The sequence below is a fragment of the Trachemys scripta genome, chromosome 14 (genome assembly GCF_013100865.1).
Source record: "Trachemys scripta elegans isolate TJP31775 chromosome 14, CAS_Tse_1.0, whole genome shotgun sequence".
NCBI classification, from domain to species: domain Eukaryota; kingdom Metazoa; phylum Chordata; order Testudines; family Emydidae; genus Trachemys; species Trachemys scripta.
In genome coordinates this window covers 26,873,657-26,895,262 of record NC_048311.1, presented here as the reverse complement: position 1 = coordinate 26,895,262, position 21,606 = coordinate 26,873,657, and the positions used below count along the sequence as shown (strand labels likewise).

Here is a 21,606-nt window from a genome sequence, read left to right as displayed (position 1 = left end):
GCCCACCGCTCTCCCCTGCGGGGGGCGGGGGGGCTGAGTGGGGCTGGGGGGCCAGGACCGTGGCAGGCAGCAGCGTGCCACTCAAAATCGGCTTGCGTGCCGTGGGTTGCTGCCCCCTGCCTTAGACACTCCAGTTTCCCAGTATCACCACCAGCACTGCTCCTTATGGGGATGAGTGGTTATGGAAACCAATACCCCAGTAAAAGAAAAAAGCTTCTCCCAGTCCCAAAGGACCAAGACCCAGACCCAGGTCAATATACAAGTCAGATCTTACCCACAAATTATGCTGTTGCCAATTCTTTAGAATCTAAAATCTAAAGGTTTATTCATAAAAAGAAAGAAATATAGATGAGAGCTAACATTGGTTAAATGGAATCAGTTACATACAGTAATGGCAAAGTTCTTGGTTCAGGCTTGTAGCAGTGATGGAATAAACTGCAAGTTCAAATCAAGTCTCTGGAGTACATCCACAGATTTGGATGGGTCATTCAGTCCTTTGTTCAGAGCTTCAGTGTAGCAAAGTTCCTCCAGAGATAAGAAGCAGGACTGAAGACAAAATGGAGGGCTTTCCAGGGCCATTTATATCCTCTGCCATGTGAAAGGACACCCCTTTGTTCTTACTGTGGAAAATCACAGCAGCAAGATGGAGTTTAGAGTCACATGGGCAAGTCACATGTCCATGCATGAATCAGTTCTTTACAGGGAGAGTGGCCATTGCTCACATGCTACCTTGAATGTTCCCAGGAAGACTTCTCATGTGGATTGGAGTCTCCTAAGGTTCATTTGTCAGTTAAGTGTTTCTTGATTGGGCACTTAATCTGCAAATTCCTTTCTCAAGAAGCTGACCAAATGCTTCACTGAGGCTACTTAGAATCAAACACATTGAGATACAAGTACATAGCCAATATTCATAACTTCAAATACAAAAATGATACACACAGACAGCATAATCATAACCAGCAAATCATAACCTTGTCACAGACACCTCACTCCACAACCTTTATACAAGGTTATAAAATACACATATTTTACCAGGACAATAATGATCAGTGAATTATGAGTTTTCAAATGGTACCTCCCAAGGCATACTTCGTACAAAATTTATCATAGTTTTGTAAAATGGTGAACATAACGGTACAGTCTATCACAGTAATACATTTAAAGCTTCAGTTTTAATAGTTTAATAATTCCACCACCATAGCTGCCTTTAGTCCTGATTTTCAGAGCTGCTTAGCACCTACAACTCCAGTTGAGTTTTAATAGGAACTGCAGGTGCTGAGCCCCAACCAGCTGCACCTGGACCCGCACCTCATCAAGCCTCACTCCCCCAGCCCCCAGCCCCCCCACAGAACCTCCCACACCTGGACCCCCCGCTGAGCCCCATCTCCCCCCAGAGATAGGGGAAGAGAGAAACAGGATGGGCTTGGCTGACCCTCCCTCACAGTTTAGCACTGGGACTGGTCATCCATCCTTCTCCTCACAAATAGCAGCAGCTTTCTTCAGCTGCCTGCTCACATAGGTAGCTCAAGTGGCCGCAGTCTGTACTGCAGTGCTGAAGGTTCAGTATGCAGACCTTGTTGATGATGCATGATGGTGCAGCTGTTACAGTTGCACATGATAGAATTTGTTGTTTTATCTTTTTCCTTTAAGGAAAACCTGGTGGGGGGGGAGCGCTTTTTTCCCTTTGTGTTTTGTTAAAAGAACATTATTAAGGTTGCAAAGTCAAACACTCAAAAGCTAGGACATGTCAGAATTAAGGTTGCCTGGGTTACCTTAATTCATCCCCCTTGTGCATATGTATTATGATACAGTCTTTAATGACATCCTGTGCTACTTTTTCCTACAAAAACCCTGCCTCATTCAATGGGCCCGATCTGGAGACAAATGAGGGCTGTGCAGTGAATAAGATGGCTGTTCTTATTTGTTTCAGAAATGTGTGTAGTGAATGAGGCAGGGAATTGCCGAAAGAAAAAGGATGCACTCAGATACTAAGCCTGCTGAAAAATTTAATAATTGTGTATTAAATGCAGGATTTATATGGCATGCACAACATAGGGTCACATGTTCAAAGAAATATTGAATAGGTAGTGTGACTGGGGTCCTAGCCATGCGTTACACCCCCAACGTGAGACTGGCGTGGAAGGGCGAAATTAGAGCTCCTGGATACACCTTAAATACCTTCCAACCTTGATATGAGCTGTGTTTACATTGAATTCTTTGTAAGGCCAAATTATTGATGCATGCTTTGGCCCCAGCCAAAAACTTAGCCCATACTTTGTGAAACACTTTAGTGATTCCAGGGTTTGGTCTATGTGTTGACTTAACATAGCCATTAATGTTCTTCAGAGAGCACTTACTGTGGCATTCAGCCCTGAAGGCTGTGGTGTTGTACCTTAGTTTCCCTTTGTGTGCAGCAATTCAAGCTTGTAATGGTTTTTCTGCTGTGGACAGTTTCAAGATTCGATACGGGCACTATCTGTGAAATATCCATATCACCAGGCCGTTTAACATAATGTGTGTTGTAATGTAATGAAACAGTATACCCATGAAGGCTTTTACAACAGAATGAGTTCTTATCTATCACCCTCAGCATGTTCAAGGGTTTTTCCAAAAAACTATGCACACTGTACATTTTTACAGTTCTTGGTATCAGCAACAAGTTAGTTACAATCATTAGCAATAACATCAGTTTTATCACAAGTGTATATTTACAAGTATTTTTTGTCATGCCAAGCCTTTGGTTTAGATAAATCATTCTTTAGGTCAGCTTGTTCAATATCCCTTTTGTAGCTTTTTCTTCACCTCAGGGTCTTCCTTAACATAGGCTTTCAGTTTAACCACTTCCTTGGGTTTTTGGTATTTTAGGGTTAACCTATGACTTTTATTTGAAAGATTTAATCCTTCCCTTCCTCCCTGTCCAGTAGGGTCAAAATCTGAACTCTTTTGTGTAACAGAATCCATTGGCTGGCTGGGTGCGTCCTCTTTGACAATGGCTATGGGCAAGTCTTTCTCCCCACCCAGTCAGTCAGGTAATTTGCATCAACAGAGACACTAGCTTGTTTACTAGTTTTCAAATCCTTAACTGTTACCAATTCCAAGGTTGGACACTCATTCTTCCCCTCAGCAGGATTGGGTCCTTCCCCCCTTCCCTTCCCACCTTTTTCCCAGGAGGTTGAAAACTGAAATTTCCTGCTCACAGGAATTCCTTTGCTGGCTAGATGTGTTCACCAACTGCAGCCGTCTTGTGCTATGAACATCTACAGAGACGCTCTCCCACATGCTTGCTTGTGAATCTACCACCACCAGCAACTCAGGCTTGGTCCCCACTAAGTCCCTACTTCGGACTAAGGTACGCAAATTCAGCTACGTTAATAACGTAGCTGAATTCGAAGTACCTTAGTCCGAACTTACCGCGGTCCACACGCGGCAGGAAGGCTCCCCCGTCGATGCCGCGTACTCCTCTCGGCGAGCTGGAGTACCGGCGCCGACTGCGAGCACTTCCGGGATCGATCCGGGATCGATTTATCGCGTCTTAACCAGACGCAATAAATCGATCCCAGAACATCGATTGCCTGCCGCCGGACCCTCCGGTAAGTGAAGACAAGGCCTCAGAGACTGGACTCTGTTTTAAAGAGATACCCAACAAACTCAGTGTCTAAGGGTTTGCCTGCTCTCTTGTTACCATACACACTATAACAAGAGTGATCTGTTAAGGTGAGCTATTACCAGCAGGAGAGAAAAAAAACTTTTTGTAGTGGTAATCAAAATGGCCCATTTCCAGCAGTTGACAAGAAGGCGTGAGGAGCAGTAGGGGGTGGAAATAAACATGGGGAAATAGTTTTACTTTGTGTAATGACCCATCCACTCCCAGTCTTTATTCAAGCCTAATTTAATGGTGTCCAGTTTGAAAATTAATTCCAGTTCAGCAGTCTCTTGTTGGTTTTGAAGTTTTTTTGTTGTAATATTGCGACTTTTAGGTCTGTAATCGAGTGACCAGGGAGAGTGAAGTGTTCTCCAACTGGTTTTTGAATGTTATAATTCTTGACGTCTGATTTGTGTCCATTTATTCTTTTACATAGAGACTGTCCGGTTTGGCCAATGTACATGGCAGAGGGGCATATCACTCTCATTATAGTGTGTATGGTAACACCCATTGTTCCATGTTCTCTGTGTATATATCTATCTTCCTACTGTATTTTCCACTGCATGCATCCGATGAAGTAGGCTGTAACCCACAAAAGCTTATGCTCAAATAAATTTGTTAGTCTCTAAGGTGCCCCAAGTACTCCTGTTCTTTTTGTTCACTAGTAATTGATTTGAAATCCGCTAAACATTATTTACAGGTATTGTACCAGATTATGAGCTGGTGTAAACAGAATCTCTCCACTGAAGCCAATGATTCTATGCTGATTTACACTAGTTGAGGATCTGGTTGATTATTTCTAGAGATATTATCTAAATTGTTTCCAATTTAGGGCCCGATTAAAAACCCATTGACATTTATGGAAAGACTCCCACTGACTTTACTAGGCTTTGGAGCGGACTTTCTCTACTTTTGTTTCTTTCGAGCAATGGGCGCTGCTCCCCAGCAGTGGTTGGCCAGGAGCGTGGGAATAACTGAACCTAGATGCAATGTGTTGTCAGTCTCTCTGGCACAAAGATAAAGTGGCGCCAAACTAAGCATTTCTACAAAAGTATTTTACAACCTGATGATGTCTTTTCCTCGTGCCTTCATCTGCAGCTCCCGTGCGCAACGTAAGCTTTGGAAGTTTACCCCAGGGGGAAGTGGAAGATGGTGGAGAAATCAACTTTCTTTGCATCGTAGGCGAAGGATCTTTGCCAATCAACTTCAGAATTTTTAAACAAAATGACCAGAAACCTTTATTTAATGAAAGCAGAATGGAAACCAGACTCCTCTGGCAGAAGAAAACATTTCATAAGCAGGACGCAGGGAAATATTTTTGCGACGCCTCCAACCGAGTCACGGAACCTATGCGAAGCAACTTGCTAACCGTTAAAGGTAAGCTATGCTCCTGATGGCACATCCTTACGCTGCTCTGAATAGTACCAGAATAGGTCTCTCTCAAATCTACTGTTACATGTAATGTTGGGATTACCTAGAACCTTGGCATCTCTTACAGTAGCTGTAACTTTTTAAAATGACAGGAAAGAAGGCATCTTAATGTACTGGTCCTTTAAAATTCCCCCTCTTCTGCAGGGCTTTTCCTGCCTTACATGGTGAATTCCATTGCAACACTTGGTACATGGTAAAAACACCAACCACTCCTTTCCTGCGGGATAAGGAGAATTATAAAGCGCCATGACTGTAGGTAGGGACTAGGGTGACCAGCTGTCCTGATTTTATAGGGACAGTCCTGATATTTGAGGCTTTTTCTTATATAGACTCCTATTACTCCCCACCCCCATCCCAATTTTTCATACTTGCTATCTGGTCAGCCTAGTAGGGACTTCACCACTAGATTGTATTACCACTTGGAATTGTGCATGCGCTGTTTGTGCGGGACAGCATGAAAGGTTTGGGACACCATCTAACCAAAACAGTCCCATTGTGTTCTGGACTAAACAAACTCCAGGAAGACTTAGCTCTTGGATCCAAGGAAAACCAACTTAGGCAGCATGGACTCTGGCCTAATGCAAAAACACTCCTCTCTAGAAAAATCCCCAATAAGAGTGAATAGATCCAAAACTTAACGTAGTTTAACTGACTGGCAGATGAAAAACTCAGGAGAGTAAGTTCTCCTCCTGCAGTCCATAATGTTTCTCACTTTCCTTCAGTCCCCTAGCTATGCTCAAGCAGCAAAAAGGAGCTGTGTCCAGGGGATCTCCCTGCCTAGCTGCAAGTGGGGTGATGGGTTGGTGGTCTTGCCTACTTGTCACTCAATGCTAGATTTCATAAAATACCTACTAGTGTTGAACTGGACCAAGGGGATTTGTTATCCCCAGTGGCTACGTCTATCTAATTTTGGGGGAGTGGGTGTTAAACTTTTGTGGCTTTTTTTGCATTTTCCATGGCTTCAGATCTGTGGTAGAGGTCATTCAGGGAGAGCCACTTTTTTACAGTGGGCTGTCCCTACATCCTCAACCATACTAGGAGAGGCTGAGACGCCAACTGAAAGCTTTCCCTGACTGAACTTAGGAACAGATCCATCCATTAGGGAAGAGCCCAGTAGTGAACTCTGGATGGTAACCCATTTAAAGCTTTTGCAGAGCTGTCTGAACTCTCCCTCCTGAGCACTAAATACTTCTAATAATGCCAAGACCACCTGCAGTGAGGACTCGGGAGTTGTAAAAGCCAGTAGTGACTTCATATCACTGCATGTATTGTCACACATGTCTCTTCTCATTTCCAGTCATCCTGGCTTCATGGCAGAAAGGGTTTATCGCATTATTTGTCTTGGCTGTAATTGCCATAACAGCTTCTGGTTTCTGGTGGTACTGGCGTAAGAAGGAAAAGGGTAACAATGAATATCTTCTATTCTCTGGGTGCTGAATGAATAGAACAAATGAGGGGGTTGGCTGCAAGAACAAAGGACTGGGCGGGGGGAAAGGTGACAAATGTAGGATTTTAAACCACCCCAATGCTGGAGGTTGTTTGGCTTGGAGGTTTTGGTTTGATCCATCATAAAGCTATGAAATTCAGATCTGGGTTCTAGTTCTGGGCTCCCCCCTTACTTCCACAAATTCAGGGGTGTTCAGGCCCATCTCTAATCCTTATTGCCTCAAAACTTGAGGTTCTTACTCAGCACTGATTCAGTCTCTACTCAAAAACAATTTCTATTAATTGTGAGTTTTGACTAAGTAGTGACCTCAGGATTTGGTCAATGCTAATTGCGTTACTCTTTCACATATTTTGTTATAGAAAAATGGGTAGGACTGGTTTAAATCCATTCTGAACCAAAATATCTGGGAAAATTTGGAGTGTCTGAAACTCCCAGATATCTGTATATTGGCCTGCCTAAGGAGCAGGATTTTAGATCACAGCATCCCTGCAAGAGAACATCAGATCCAGAGGACTGGTTGGCTAAAGGGATTGGAAATAGGATACAGAGTGTTAAGTAACTTACTTAATTTTGGTCCAGGTCAGTATAGCTCTGCAATCAAAAGTTAAGGTCTGAAAGCTTTTCAGCGGACTGTATGGTGGTCTGTACATGAAACCATCACATTTAGCCTCTTAATTAATAGTCTCAGAAGAGAGGCCAAGAACTGAATGGGCCATGGATTCTGAGATAGCCCTTCATCTTTGGAAATATCCCCACTAGATCAAGAGGGGGATCTGAGGCAGCCTGTATTGAAACTGTCAATGCTGTATCTGTTCTGTGCTCATACTGGACCATGAAGTCCTCTAGTCAATTTGGCAACTTCCACATCCACTAAATAAGATACCAAACTTCACTGTGGCCACTAGACACGATCCTAACTCAGTGATGGATGGGCCCCACATGTAACTTTCATTTTCACCTTTTATGCGTTTGTCTCTCTACTTGTGCAGGATATAACAGATTATCTCTTCTCTTTCCCTTGCAAGGTAAACATCCTTCCATGGAGATGTCTGGGTAAGATGGCTTTCTTTCTGGAAATGGTAAAATGTTTGATTGAAATGCTGGAGGCTGATGTTACACATATATGGTGAATCTTATTAGGTCTCACAGCTGGAGACAATAGGCGGTTGTGGCTACTTGCTGCAGATCACCTACTCAGAAACAACAGGATGAGGAAATAATCCAAAAAGGAAATGGGCTAATTACTAAAAATGGGGAATGACAGGCCTAGATTTCAATGCCTTCAAATGTAGGATTAAAATCAAATAGACATATGGTAGAAGAAAAGGGAGATAACATTTCACTTTGGGGTTTGCTTATGCTCCTATTGAGGTCAACAGCAAAACTTCCATTAATTTAAAAAGATTATAAAGGAGTGGTGCCAATTTAAACAATAAAGACTTTATTTTATTTTTTTTTACTTTCAAGGATGTCATGTCTATTTTTGTACATTTCCTTTTTAGATCCACAGCAGCCACTAATTCGACTAGTGAGAAACTGCCATCTGGACCGAACCATTATACAGAATTCTATCCTGGTAGAGTATTTTTTTATACTCTCTGGTAGCATATTGCTTTAATGAACAAATGTTTGTTTAAAAGTTTGGCTTCGCATGGTCATGATATGTACTGGGGCCCAATTTTTAATTAATGGAATAATAGATGCACCCACAAAAAACAGCATTTGTACTTGTAGATATGAGAATGAGGATATCCAGTCTGCATGTACAAATGTAAGGGGTTTTTTTTGTTTGTTTTTTGGGGCGGGGATGCTATACACAATGAAACCTGGTCTGAAAATGAGGTGGGTATAGTGGTTAGAAATGGCTTAAGAACATAAGAAAGTGATCTCTCTCCTGCCATCCATCTCCATCCTCTGACAGACAGAGGCTAGGGACACCATTCCTTACCCATCCTGGCTAATAGTCATTAATGGACTTAACCTCCATGAATGTATCTAGTTCTCTTTTAAACTCTGTTATAGTCCTAGCCTTCACAACCTTCTCAGGTAAGGAGTTCCACAAGTTGACTGTGCGCTGTGTGAAGAAGAACTTCCTTTTATTTGTTTTAAACCTGCTGCCTATTAATTTCATTTGATGACCCCTAGTTCTTGTATTATGGGAATAAGTAAATAACTTTTCCTTATCCACTTTCTCCACAGCACTCTATCATATCCCCCCTTAGTCTCCTCTTTTCAAAGCTGAAGAGTCCTAGCCTCTTTAATCTCTCCTCATATGGGACCTGTTCCAAACCCTTAATAATTTTAGTTGCCCTTTTCTGAACCTTTTCTAGTGCCAGTAGAAAATGGCACTTAATGGAACGAGCCTTAGTAATACTAGGGGTTGAAATGAGACATGGCTTAGGATAGGGACCAGATCAGGTTTAGGCTCGTGTTGATTTTTGAGGCCCAATCAGATGTAGTGATGTGTTTGTGTTGGTTAGAACTGTCATCTTGTAAGCTGTTCTCATGAGATGACAAATTTTTATAAGCTCTTCTGCCATGTTGGGCTGACTATTATTGCGAGATTTTTTGGCTACTGGTGAACTGGAACTTTAGGCTCTTTCTTATCTTGAATGTGACTAGAGCTGGGTAAACTATTGTGAACCATTTAATCTAGTAACTCTTTGGCCAATTATGTGAATAGTCTTGGAGTCTTATGAATTTTAACTTCTTTCAAATTATTGGAGAATAGTTTATATAAACACATTTCAGTTTATGATCTGCTTATAAACTACTCACTACAGTAATAGACTTACTATTTGCTATACGTAACTTTAGTTAGTTCTGTGAAACAATGTGACTTAAGATTCATCTATTTTTTTCTGATCCCTGACTGGATGACCCCCAGACTCAGAGCTTCCAAGATGACCATCCAGACACTATGAATATATACAGGATTCTCATAAGCCATTCTTTCCCTAGATATCCTTGTAAGCACCTTCATACCAAACATCAGATTATTAATCTTCATGGTCTTCTATGCAAGATAGGCAGTATCCCCATTTTACAGATGGGGGGAAACCGAGGTAAAGGCAGATTAAGTGTTCAACAGCACAACCAAGGCCACAGAAAGAGATAACAGAGCAGAGATTTAGGAGTTTATGGCTCCCAACTCTGTGCTCAGACCACTAAATAATAATAATTTTGTATTTACATAGTATCTTTCATCCCAGGATCTCAAAACACTTCATAAAGGTGAATAAGCAGCTTAGCCTCTTTCTGTAGAAGGAAAAAACAAAGCAGAGATCAGGTGACCTGCCCAAGGGGCAGAAGAACACATGACTGCTCACTTACAGTCCCTGCTTTTTAGCTACTAAATAATCCTGCCTCTCCACTAGAAAATACCCCTCTCTTGTTCATCTTTTCCAAACTCTGGAAGACATCAGTCTTCAAGATAAGTTTCACTAGTCCATCCCCTCCTTTCCCCTTCCCCCCAAAAAAACAAAAACAAAAAAAACCCACTATGTCCAATATGTTTTTTGATCTCTGCAGGCTATTTATTGCCCTCAATCTGAGTCCGAACTCCACTGGTGTCAGTGATCCAATGTGGGCAAACTGTCACCTTGTGGAAAGATCTCTCAATGTGAACAAAGTTATTCCTTGATTTCCTTTTGCGTTAAACTGATCCTCTTATAGGGCCAAATTCTGCTCTCCTATATTATGTGAGAGGCTTGGACATGTACCCAAGGGCAGAATTTCCCCTAAATAATTAAATTATTACATATTGTGACAGTAGGAGGTTTCTGTTGTATTTTAATGAGAAAGATAAATGAATGAATCACACCTATCCTAAGCTGCTTGTTGGCTCACTTTCTGCTTGTGTATTTAATTTTAGGATCAGGTTACATTGAAGATGAAAATCCTGTAAAACCAACAGATGAAAATAAAGGTAATTTCAACACTCATTTTTTAATCATAATTTTTTTTTATCATTTTGGAATTAAAAGTGGTGGGGACATGTCTGATTGTGAGAGCAGGGGACTGGCAAGTAAGCCATCTAGGTTCATTTGTTTTCTCCCACCTTGTCGTCAGTGATGCTGGGGGAAGTCACTTATCCTCTCTGTGTCTAGGTTTTTTGTATTTCCCACTTGCAAAAAGAGAGTAACAATGTCCATGTCCCAGGCGTGTTCTGAGCCTAATGAGTTGCTTCTGTTGATTGGTGGCATAGAAAAAGAAAACTCTTATTACAAATTATTATTATTATAATATACTATATTATTACAACTATATTTCAAACCACCAATATTATTTTTGAATCCTTTACAGAGAATCTTTCACAGGCTTCCTTTACCTTCTATTTTTCTTTGCTTTCATCATTTTTCCAGATCTTGACATTTTAAGCAGTAAAAAACTGGTGTCAAATATGAAGAAAATGATCTTCCAGCTAACTGAGACACCAAATAAGTTTAAAAAAAAATACAATTATTACTTTAAAAAGGAGGTATCCGGTATTGCATCATCTAGAGGCATAGTTGTATACAGATACAAAGTATTTTTCAGGACTGAGTGTTTAAAAGAACTAATTAAAAAGCAGTGCTTAAATGTAAATATTCTGGTGATATTATGGCTGAAAACTCATAGACAGATACTACCATGTCCACCCTCTCCTCTTGCTCCCGTCTGTGCTTGCCACGTAGGCATGTGAGTGTTCAGAATGTGATTCCTGCTAACCTGATGTATAACATGGTTTGGCTGGACAAGCCCACAACAAAAATGTCTTATGGCCTGCGTTATTCAGGAGGTTAGATTAGATGATCACGGTGGTCCCTTCTGGCCTTAAATTCTATGAATCCTATGAAAAGACCGTTCCTTGCTCCAAAGAGCTGATAGCCTAAATATGAGGCAAGAGACATCAGATGGCTACAACGATCAGACGTTACTGGTTAGCATGAAAAGCAGCAATCTCAGCACACCAGCTGGCTAGCTGCTGTCAAGCTTTTCATAGGCATTGTGGAAAAGGGGAGTCGTAAAAAGGGATTTGGAGGAGGATAACTGGGTGGGTTTGCCGATGTTCTATCAGGAGCTCCACCCATACAGCGTGGGAGAAAGCGCAAAGGGATATAGTTGAAAATGTAACAAAGGGGCATTGAAAGTTGGTATCATTGGCAGAACGGAGGTGAGAGTCACTGTCCCAGCAGTGTATGAGATAATAGGTAAGGCTGGGATAGCCCATAAAGGTCTTAAAAGTGAAGTCAAGTAATACAGTGGAGAAGAAGGAGCCAATGGAGAGCACAAAGGTTGAGGTGACGAACCAGGAAAATTATTGTAGTGGCATTTTGAATGGATACAAGTGGGGCAAAGTGGGATTAATAAAGGCTGGCGAAGAGGACGTTGCCATTGTCAAGACTAGAGAGGGTCTGGATGAGAGTTCTAGCAGCACAAATGGAGAGGAAAGACTAGGACTTAGATCTTGTGCAGGAAGAAGCATCCAGATGTAGACAAAGCCTGGATGTGAGGATCTAAAGAGGGGACCGAGTTGAAGGTAAAGATTACAGGCTTGAGTGACAGGCGGGAGGGTGGTGGTGTCCATGGTGATTGAGAAAAGAGGAATGTGGGAAGGCTTGTGGGGAAAGATTGCTGGGTTTTCTTTAGCCATGTTGACCTTATGCTTATAAATTGACATCCCTAAGGAGATGTCAGAAAGACTGAGATTATCTTGGACAGAAAGAAATAGGTCTGGAGTGGAGAGGTAGCTCTGAGTGTCATCAATGTAGAGATGATAGTTGAATTCATGTTTGCAAACGAGACTTCCCCAGAGAAAAGTTATAGAGGGGGACCGAGGATGAAGGCCAACAGAGCCCTAAAAGAAAGTTGCAGGGAGGGCGTGATGAGGATCCTCGGAGTGAGATGCTGATGGAGTGACTGAGGAGGAAGGAGAAGAGTCAGGAGTGAACAGGTTCATGAAAGCAGAGGGTAGGATTTCAAGAAGAGAAGCATGGTTGACGGTGTTGAATGCAGGCGGAGGATGAGCAGGGAGTATTGGTTCTGAACTTCGGCTAGGAGAAGGCCATTGAAGACTTTGAGAGCTGTTTAGTGGAGGGCAAGGGGTGACTGGAAAGGGTCTAGTCTGGAACTAGGGGAGAAGAGTTCTAGACAGCAGTTGTTGGCACCTTTAATTAACTTAAATAGAGGGGAGATGGGGCGACAGCTGGAGATACAGGTAGGGTAAACAGTGGGTTATTTGAAGATGCTAGTGACTAAAACACGCTTGTACTGTGAGGGGAAGGAGACTGATGAGAGGGGATCAGAAGTGGGGGCAAGAGATAAGAAGATGGGAGGGGGACATTGAGGTAAACAGGGGTTAAAGAAGCACAGAGGAGATGCTCCTTTGTCAGTGACAGGGGAAAAGGAGGAAAAAATAATGGGGACAGGAAGGGCGGAGAAAGTGGGAGAGACAGAGTAGTTGGAGCTGGACAGGCACATAGGGGATTCTGGGGCAGGGGATTTCCTAAATTTGCATGTTGCTATTTTTCAAGATTGAAAATAAAAGACAAGAGTGTCAGGCCTCACCCAGACACCACCCAGACACGAAGGTTTTAGAAAGGAGTTCTGCTTCAGCAGGCTGGGCTGAACCCCCATCTGCCATGAACAGGGCCCAACCATGTGCCCATTAAAATCCCTGTGAGCTTGACCATTGACTTCACTTATGTCAGGATCAGTCTCACAGCAAGTATGGCATAGGGAGTGCTACAAAGAAACATCTTCTTGCTATTTTGGGGCAGGACCTGACCATGAGAGTGCTGAGGTGGAATATACTGAAGTTGAAGTGTCAACGCCTGATCCTTACAAAGGTAACTAGCTGGCTGACCTATCCAGTTATGTATTGGGAGTAATTATGGACTTGCTGTTTCTGCCATTGATTTCACTTGGAGCAGGAGTAGGTCATATTGTGTATGCATGGTAGCTCCCTGGTAATAGCTCTCAGTGATGCAAGGACTACTGTAACAACAGCAGGACTGCTGTTACCAGAGTCAACCAGTGCTTTCCCTTTCCTCCATGATTCTCTTGTGCACATGCCCTACCCTTCCACATAAGATCTTTGGCTACGCAGGGCTACCGTTCTGGTCAGGACACCTCTCAGGATCAGGACGATGAAGGCCTGGGATCCCAGAAAATGGTGGGGTTGGCAGTCATGATGGTGAAGCTTGCCCCAATAGCCTCTGTCTGTACTTCGTCTGTTCCTCCTTTGTTCTTTCATACTTCCCCTCCAAATCTTTCTTTTAAAGACCCCAGAAAGGGAGTTGAAGATGGAATAGCCCATTCCCTCACTTTGTCCATTAATTAGGTTTCATACCCAATATACTAATTTTGGCTCATTAACGTCCGGCTCCTCATCTCCTGTTTTTAAACCTGCATAAATTCAATGCAGTCCATGAATGATATCAGTAGGCCTTTTTAATTTAGATTAACTCAATTCATCTGTCTCCCTTTTGCACCTTTTCCCATCAACATTTGTTGTTATAGGTTATTGTAACATCTTATGAACTTTTACAACTTTCTTACAGTTGAGCTCACAAGTTGGGTAAATGGGTAGGCCCCATTGTCGCATGTCTTAATAGTTCCATGGTACAGCATGTAGCACAGCAGAGCTGCTCCATAACTAGGCCGCCCATGCACTCTGGTAATACAAATAATACTGATGGTGGAACAACTTATGAAAGGTGTTACACACACACACACACACACACACACACACACACTCAAAATAAATTGGACAGAATCGAAATAACCGAAACCATCTAAGGGCCTGATCCAGCTCTCAGTGGTAATCATTTCATTGAGTCCCATGGAAGTTGACCCAGGCTTGTAAAATACTAAATAAATGTGTTAATCCATCTCTGGTTAGAATTATGGGAAGACTCGTTTTGACTTCCCTGGCGACTTAAACAATAGAACAAAAACATGTGCAATCCAGAGATTGTTATAGCATGAAAGTTCATGACAAATCAGCATTGTTGTGATTAAGTGCTTGCTGAAATTCGGGTCCTGCTGCTATTGAAATCAGTGGGAGTTTTGGAATTGACTTCAATAGCACTTAGCCCCCAGTGTCTAAAGTGTGTTTAGCAGAATTATTTAAAATTAATCCAAAAGAAATCTTTTTGGGATTGCAGAATGTGCTCCCAGGGTACATGAAACACTGAGCTATTTAACAATTCACTCTCCTGATTCTCAGTTTGACTGCAGAATAAATATAGGAGTTTCCCGCTCTATAGGTTTTAATGGTCTTGTGGCTAAAGTACAGGACTGAGTCCAGAAACCTGAGTTCTTTTTCCAGCTCTGCAACAAACTTCCTGCATGATCTTTGGGAAGTCACTTAACCTCTCACTTAACCGTTTCACCTAAGGAAAATTGAAGATAACCGACCTCAGATGTGTTGAGTCCCGTAACTGATGTTTCTAAAATGTGTTGATCCTTAACAGCCCAGCTTCCACTGACCTTTAGGCAGAATTAGGATCTGTTGAAATTCACTTGAGACATAGTTCATCTAAATTGCTTCCACTACAATTTGGCTGGTGAGTGCGGACACAGCCAACCCATGTTTACAAACCTATTTCTAGGTTCTTTTGTCCTGGGCACAGGAATTGGCCAAACTATGATTAATGTTAGTTGACCGTGAACCGTTTTAAACATTGTTTAGCTAGTTTGTGACCCAGAGTTGATAGGGACATTACCAAGGGGCTCTGCCATAACTTTTTGCTTAATATTGAAAGGTAAAGAATTGCTTATCTTTGGGTCTGTTTGGTGTCAAAGAGGAAGGAGCAATCTTATGAGACTTTTACCATTTTGAGCTAACATCTCACAAGACCAGAGTGTTATCATGCCTAGACCCAGCTCTGAGAGAGCCTTTAATAATGATATCCAGCTCTTATATGGTGCTTTGCAGCAGTAGATCTCAAAGTACTTTACAAAGTAGGTCACTGTGATTTATCCACATTTTACAGAGGGGGTAACTGAGGCACAGACTTGTGACATGACTAGCCCAGAGTCATCCCCAGCAGGCCAGTGGCAGAACTGGGATTAGAACTAGGTCTCCTGAGTTCTAGTCCAGTCCACTGCCTCTCACCCAAGCCCTGTATCCCAAAGTAAACCTAATCCAGTTCTGGATCCAAATGCCACTTTTTTTAAACCCATCCCTTGTTGAAAGCTTGGATTATCAGCATACTGCGATACAAACCAGGCCTTATAAACCGGTTTCTTAATAAAATAACTCCGACCTGGTCTATACCTAAAACTTAGGTGAACCTAGCTACATCGCACAGGGCTGTGGAAAAATTTCATGCCGTGTGCAACATAGTTAAGTTGACCAACCCCCCACTGCAGTGACAGGTAGGCCAATGGAAAAATTCTTCCAGCAACCTAGCTACTGCCTCTCAGAGAGATGGATTAACTCAGCAACGGGGAAACCCTTTCAGTCGATGTAGAAAGCACCTACACTACCACAGCGCACCTGCTGTGCCGCTGTAATGTAGACATCCTTCAGATGGGGAAGAGTAAGAGAACTCCGGGGAGCAGAAGGTAAGAAAGACCTTAGGTGCAACCCTGCCATCCTTGTGCAGTCAAAACTCCCATTGACTTCAGAAAAATCTACCTGTGCACATGAGAGTCGCATGGCGAGGCCCTTCAAGAAGCCCTCGTCATGCTAAAAGCCTTTGTCCATTCAAGGAGCAGAACCATGCTAGGAAGTATTTAAAATAGAGTTGTTGCTAGCAGGGTTCTAGCATGGTTCCCCTGGCTGCTGTGTGACCCCAGGGATTTTTTTCTTGAGAACCATGTTAGTCACATGGTAGCCACAGCTGTGTTGCCACAGTAGCTAATGACGATGTTGGGAACCTGAGTTGTGCTGGCAGCTGGCTCAGCCCTGCCTCACCTCTGCCAGGAGGAGCACCTGTGTTTATTACCGTGCTCCGTAAAAAGGATCTCAAACAAGCATCAGACAGGAAAAGTCTTTCTTTTCATTTGGTATTTTTGGATGGTCCCTCTCAGAATAAAAGCTCTTTGCAGGATTTACCATAGCAGATAAAAATGGGAACCTCAGAGCCCGGAGAAAAACTTTACTGAGGATTCTTCTGCAGCCTCAGCTGTATGGAGCTTGTGTGGGTAAGGCCAGCTATAGTATTTTGGAGGAGGAAACCCAGTAACATTAGCCTTTTGAGGCTTCAATCTCTGTCTATTCTTCCCTCAATCTCTCCTGCCTATCCGTACCCTCTCAGCCTTCCCTTCCATTCTGTCTTCAGCTCATGTAGCACACTCCCATGGTAAATTTGGAACTGTCTTGCATATTCCCACTCCACCACCATGAACGGGGAGATCTCCCTCTTGTAAAAATCTCATTGATCCTGAACACTCTAATGCTGAGTGTGAGAAAGTTCCCTTGAGCCTTCCCACAAAACTAAAGCAGCTCCATGAAAGGAAGATTTAACTAGGAGGAGCACAGAGTGTGTGAGCAGTTTTCAGAATGCAGACCTCATTTTGTGAGCCCTTACATCACTTAAAGCAGCTTGTCCAGTTTGAGGGAAACTAGTGAGGGAAAAGCTTTACCCTAGGGTAAGATATTCCTTGTAAAATCTGAGGATCAGTTTAATGCTGGGGAAACTTGTGTGTGTGTGTGTGTGTGTGTGTGTGTGTGTGTGTGTGTGTGTGTCAACATTAACTGGAGAGGGTCCATCTCTCTATCACATAGACACGGAGAGGATAGGGGGCACAGCTGGTTTTTCATCCAGACATGGAATGGCGCATTGCTGTTTATATAATGGTTTCCTCTAAAAGTAAAACAGCGTGTTCTGTTTGTGTAAGGAGCTTAACATAAAGCAAACAAAAAAAGGAAATAAATTGATTCTGTGCCAATACATTTTCCAGCTCCTGTAAAGAAGGGGACAGATACAGTATATAGTGAAATCAGAAAAGCTAATAATGGTAAGTAAGCTAGTGAAAAATTAAACACATGAAGGAGGTTTGGAAGCATTTGTATCTAGATAGGTTAGAAGGTAAAGGGTATAGAAAAGAGACATTGAGGTCCTATGGATAAATCCCACATAGCAGCTAAGAAAATTTAAGTGCTGATACATTTCATAGCATCTTCGTGATTTCCCCCAAAGTAATGATCTGCAGTGTGGTGAGATTAACAACTGGAACGTCTGCTCCATTAATCCATTCATGGTCTATCTGCCAAAAAAGGCTGCTTCGGATCTGAATCTGGATTTGAACTTGCCCCAAATTTGTGTGGGTTTGGGGTTTGTGTTCTGAATCTAGCTCGATTCCAATTGCTAAGATTGACCTTGGTTTTTTTTGGAGGGGGGGGTTGGTTGTTTTTGAAGCCCACTCCTTTCTGTAGGCTTCAGAGCCCAAGCCCAGCCCAACGTGCAGCTTCAAAGTGCTGTATCATTTTAGAGGCTAGCACAAGCCCAAATCTGTCCTCCCAGGCTGGAATAGACTTGTAGTGGCTCACTATTTCCCATACTGTAGAATATTATGTACTTTGGGGTATTTCTTCTGTTTTCCTGTCTTCATAATAATTATTTTAAAAATATACGTAACTCCCACACATCTGTATTGCAGCCTCCACTCTATCCTGCCCCTAAACCTAACAGCGTTGAAGCAATATTATCACACTTAATTTCTTTTTTAATATAATCAGATTCCCTCCAAATTGTGGACACTATCCACTTCCTCCTCACAGATTCTGAGGTCAGCAAAGATCCATCTCTGTACCTGGATCCCAGCAGATATCTTACTGCTGGTGACTATCGACAGTTGCTCTGGCGGCACTGAAATTCCAGAGACACCTAGGTTAAGGGTGCTTCCTGCTAGCTTGTCAAACACCCTATCAGAGAGGATTTCCTTCCATCTCCTTTGTATTAGGAAATATCTATTTGTAAATGTCAGGCTGTAGTCTGGCCAGTTTCTCTTTTTTTCTCTCCATGTGGCTTTTGTGGTGCATGTCACGTTTGTTTTTCTATTTTTCAGCTTTCATCTGGGATTGTCCTTCCCGCATACACGGTTTGCATTTCTATAGAACCTCCCCTCTGAGAATTTCAAAGTACTTCACAAATCTTACTTAATTCTATCATGTGAGGCACAGTAGGTCAGTTTTATCTCCATTTTTCAGCTGAGTAAACAGAGAGATTGAGTAATTTGCTTAAGGTCTCAAAGATGGACAATGGCAAAGCTGGGAATAGAGCCTAGGAATTCTGATTCCCAGTTCATTGCTATAACCACTAGCCCACACTCCCTCTTTGCAGTCTTTCTTTTACCAAAAAGCAAAATAGCCTTTATACTAAAGAAGAGGTCAGTTACTTGGCAGAGAGCAGCCCTTGTAGCTTTGTAAGACAGCGGGTTTCAGGAGTCTGACCCAAAGCCCATTGAAGTCAGTGAAAAAATTCCCACTGAAGCGTAGGCTTTGGATCAGGCCCTTAATGGAATTCAGAAACAGATTGTGTACTTCGTCTTTGTGCCAGGATGGTGAAGCCAGAAGTATTATGCCTTTCATGATACCATCCCTTTTTCCCAGAGTGGAGAAAGCCGTATATACTGTACTGCAGAGACCTTTTGCAAGACCTAATTCGTCAGATCAAGTGTGTTTGAGAGGATTATTATTCAAGGCACTTACAACAAATACAGTTTTATAAGGCAGGAAGTCCAGCAAAATAAGATTCGATTGAAAGTCTGGGCTGAATTGGACAGATGATACGCAAGCACCCCCTTAATCTTACAATCCACCTGCTCTCTTATATATAACATTCTACAGTTTCAGTTATTTTTGGAAACTTAATAACAGCGTATTGTTCTAATCCCATTTGTTTTTCCTGACTGACACACAGGAAAAGTGTTTCAAATAGATAAGCGGGACATCACACAGGCGTGCAGTAGTTTTGGATGGCTACATTACATATTTAAACATCATATTTACTTTGTTTATGGCTAGGCCGCATGATAGCACTGTAGCAAAGCTACACACAGATTTGGCAGGGTTCAGAGTCCCTGTATAGCAGAGGCATCTTCAGCCATTCAAACTGATGAATGTTTTAGAGCCCAATCTTGCAAGATGCTGGGTGCCCTCTATGAGGTGCTGGGGACCCCCAACTTCCATTCACATCAATCGGTTTGATGCCAGTGAGGGATGGGTCTTCAGTCTAATACCTTACAGGAGCTGCTCAGCATTCTGCAGGATCAGACCCTTGACTGGCAAGAATAGATGAGCTCAGGGAAGCTGCTTTTAGAGGATGAGCCAGTGATGTCTGGTATGTGGGTGAACCAGCTGTGGTGTCCAGAATCAAATAGGCTAACCCGTCCTCTATGATCACGTAAAACAGAATTAGGGTGAAAAGGGCCCAGAAACTTAATTAGACTCAGAACCTTGGAGCCCATCTCAAATTCATGATCAAGTTCTCAAAATAAATTACCCCTATTCCCCTACCTCCACCCCCAACTAAAATCCTCTACTTAAAAAAAAAAGGGGGTGGGGGCGGGGAAAGCAGCTGGAATGTTTCCAATGAGAGCTTATATTGGGTCCTCTTCTGCAGGAATCAGTGTTGTCTTGGGGTTAGAGTGAGGGACTAGGAGTCAGGACATCTGAGTTATAGTCCTGTCCCTCCCATTGACCCATGTGTGACCTTGGGCAAGTCACTGGACCTGTCTGCTATTTCCCTGCATTACAGAGTGTTGGGAGGATACATTCATTGATACGGGCTATGAATACTTGGCTTAATTGGTATTCTCTCCATTTTACAGAGGATGTTGGGTGGACGAGCTCCGCCGTTACAGCAGTGTAGTGTAGACGCTTCCTACGTCGACACCCGTTGATGGGGTTTTTCGGTTAATGTTGTTAATCCATCTCTCGGAGAAGCAGTAGCTAGGTGGTTAAAAGCATTCTTCCATCGACCTAGCTGTGTCTACACAGAGGGTTAAGTCAACCTAACTACAGCGGTCACGGTGTGACACAGCTAGGTTGAGCTAATTTTTAAGTGTAGACCAGGCCTAACTGTGGATCTCGTGGCTGTTGGACTCTTTCCTCATTCATAAATTGGGGATAACACTTGCCTGCCTAATGGCTTTGGGGCATCGTGTGGATTAATGAGCTGATACTGGTCACATTGCTTTGAAGATGTTAAGTGTTATAGGTAGGGCCCTACTAAACTCACAGTCCATTTTGCTCTATTTCATGGTCAAAGGGTATTAAAAATTGTAAATTGCATGATTTCAGATATTTAAATCTGAAATGTCAGTGTTGTAATTGTAGGGGTCCTGGCCCAAAAAGGAGTTGTGGGGGGATTACAAGGTTATTGTAGCGGGGTTACAGTACTCCTACCCTTAACTTCTGCGCTGTTGCCGGGTGGGGTGACCAGACAGCAAGTATGAAAAATCAGGACAGGGGGTGGGGATAATAGGAGCCTATATAAGAAAAAGACCCAAAAATTGGGACTGTCCCTATAAAATCGGGACATCTGGTCTCCCTATTTCCAGGAGCCCAGCGGCATGCAGAAGTAAGGATGGCATGTTATGGTGCTGCCACCCTTACTTCTGTGGTGCTGCTGGCAGGCACCGCCTTCAGTGCTAGGTGCCTGGTCAACAGCTGCTGTTCTCTGGCCACCCAGCTCTGAAGGCACCACCGCACAAGTAAGGGTGGCAATATCACAAACCCCCTACAATAACCTTGCAACCCCCCCCCACAGCTCCCTTTTGGGTCAGGACCCCCAGTTTGAGAAACGCTGGTCTCTCCCGTGAACTCTGTATAGTGTAGGGTGAAAGCACACAAAAGATCAGGTTTCGGGGGGGAAACCAGATTTCACGGTCCATGTTACATTTTTCATGGCCACGAGCTTGGTGGAGCCCTAGTGATCTGGGTGCTAATATTATATTATTACGCGATTCAAGGCCACTTCAGTGTTTTTAATCAGAGACAGCAGCTGTTACAGGGCTTCATGTATAATTCTGCCTTTCCAGAGCATGACCAATAAGAATTTTATAGTGTGAATGTGGAGGAAGAAGTTGCATAGGGTGTCAGAGGTCACTAACTGTTGCTTTGATGATAAAATTTGATGTGATAACT

At 42.8% G+C, this 21,606-nt stretch overlaps 1 protein-coding gene across 12 annotated transcripts in view; it reads left to right on the top strand.

Moving 5' to 3' along the window:
• Positions 1 to 21,606, top strand: part of PECAM1 (platelet and endothelial cell adhesion molecule 1) — a 49,919-nt gene that overhangs the window by 16,679 nt on the left and 11,634 nt on the right. For 3 of the 12 annotated variants that reach the window (XM_034789736.1, XM_034789735.1, XM_034789737.1), the window contains exons 8-14: positions 4,742 to 5,020; positions 6,372 to 6,476; positions 7,547 to 7,574; positions 8,024 to 8,097; positions 10,396 to 10,449; positions 13,283 to 13,351; positions 17,418 to 17,474. In XM_034789736.1, the coding sequence (XP_034645627.1) occupies positions 4,742 to 5,020; positions 6,372 to 6,476; positions 7,547 to 7,574; positions 8,024 to 8,097; positions 10,396 to 10,449; positions 13,283 to 13,351; positions 17,418 to 17,474 (666 nt within the window). The remainder of the gene's footprint in view (positions 1 to 4,741; positions 5,021 to 6,371; positions 6,477 to 7,546; positions 7,575 to 8,023; positions 8,098 to 10,395; positions 10,450 to 13,282; positions 13,352 to 17,417; positions 17,475 to 21,606) is intronic. The other 9 variants (XM_034789738.1, XM_034789740.1, XM_034789742.1 and 6 more) reach the window with 4 other exon arrangements.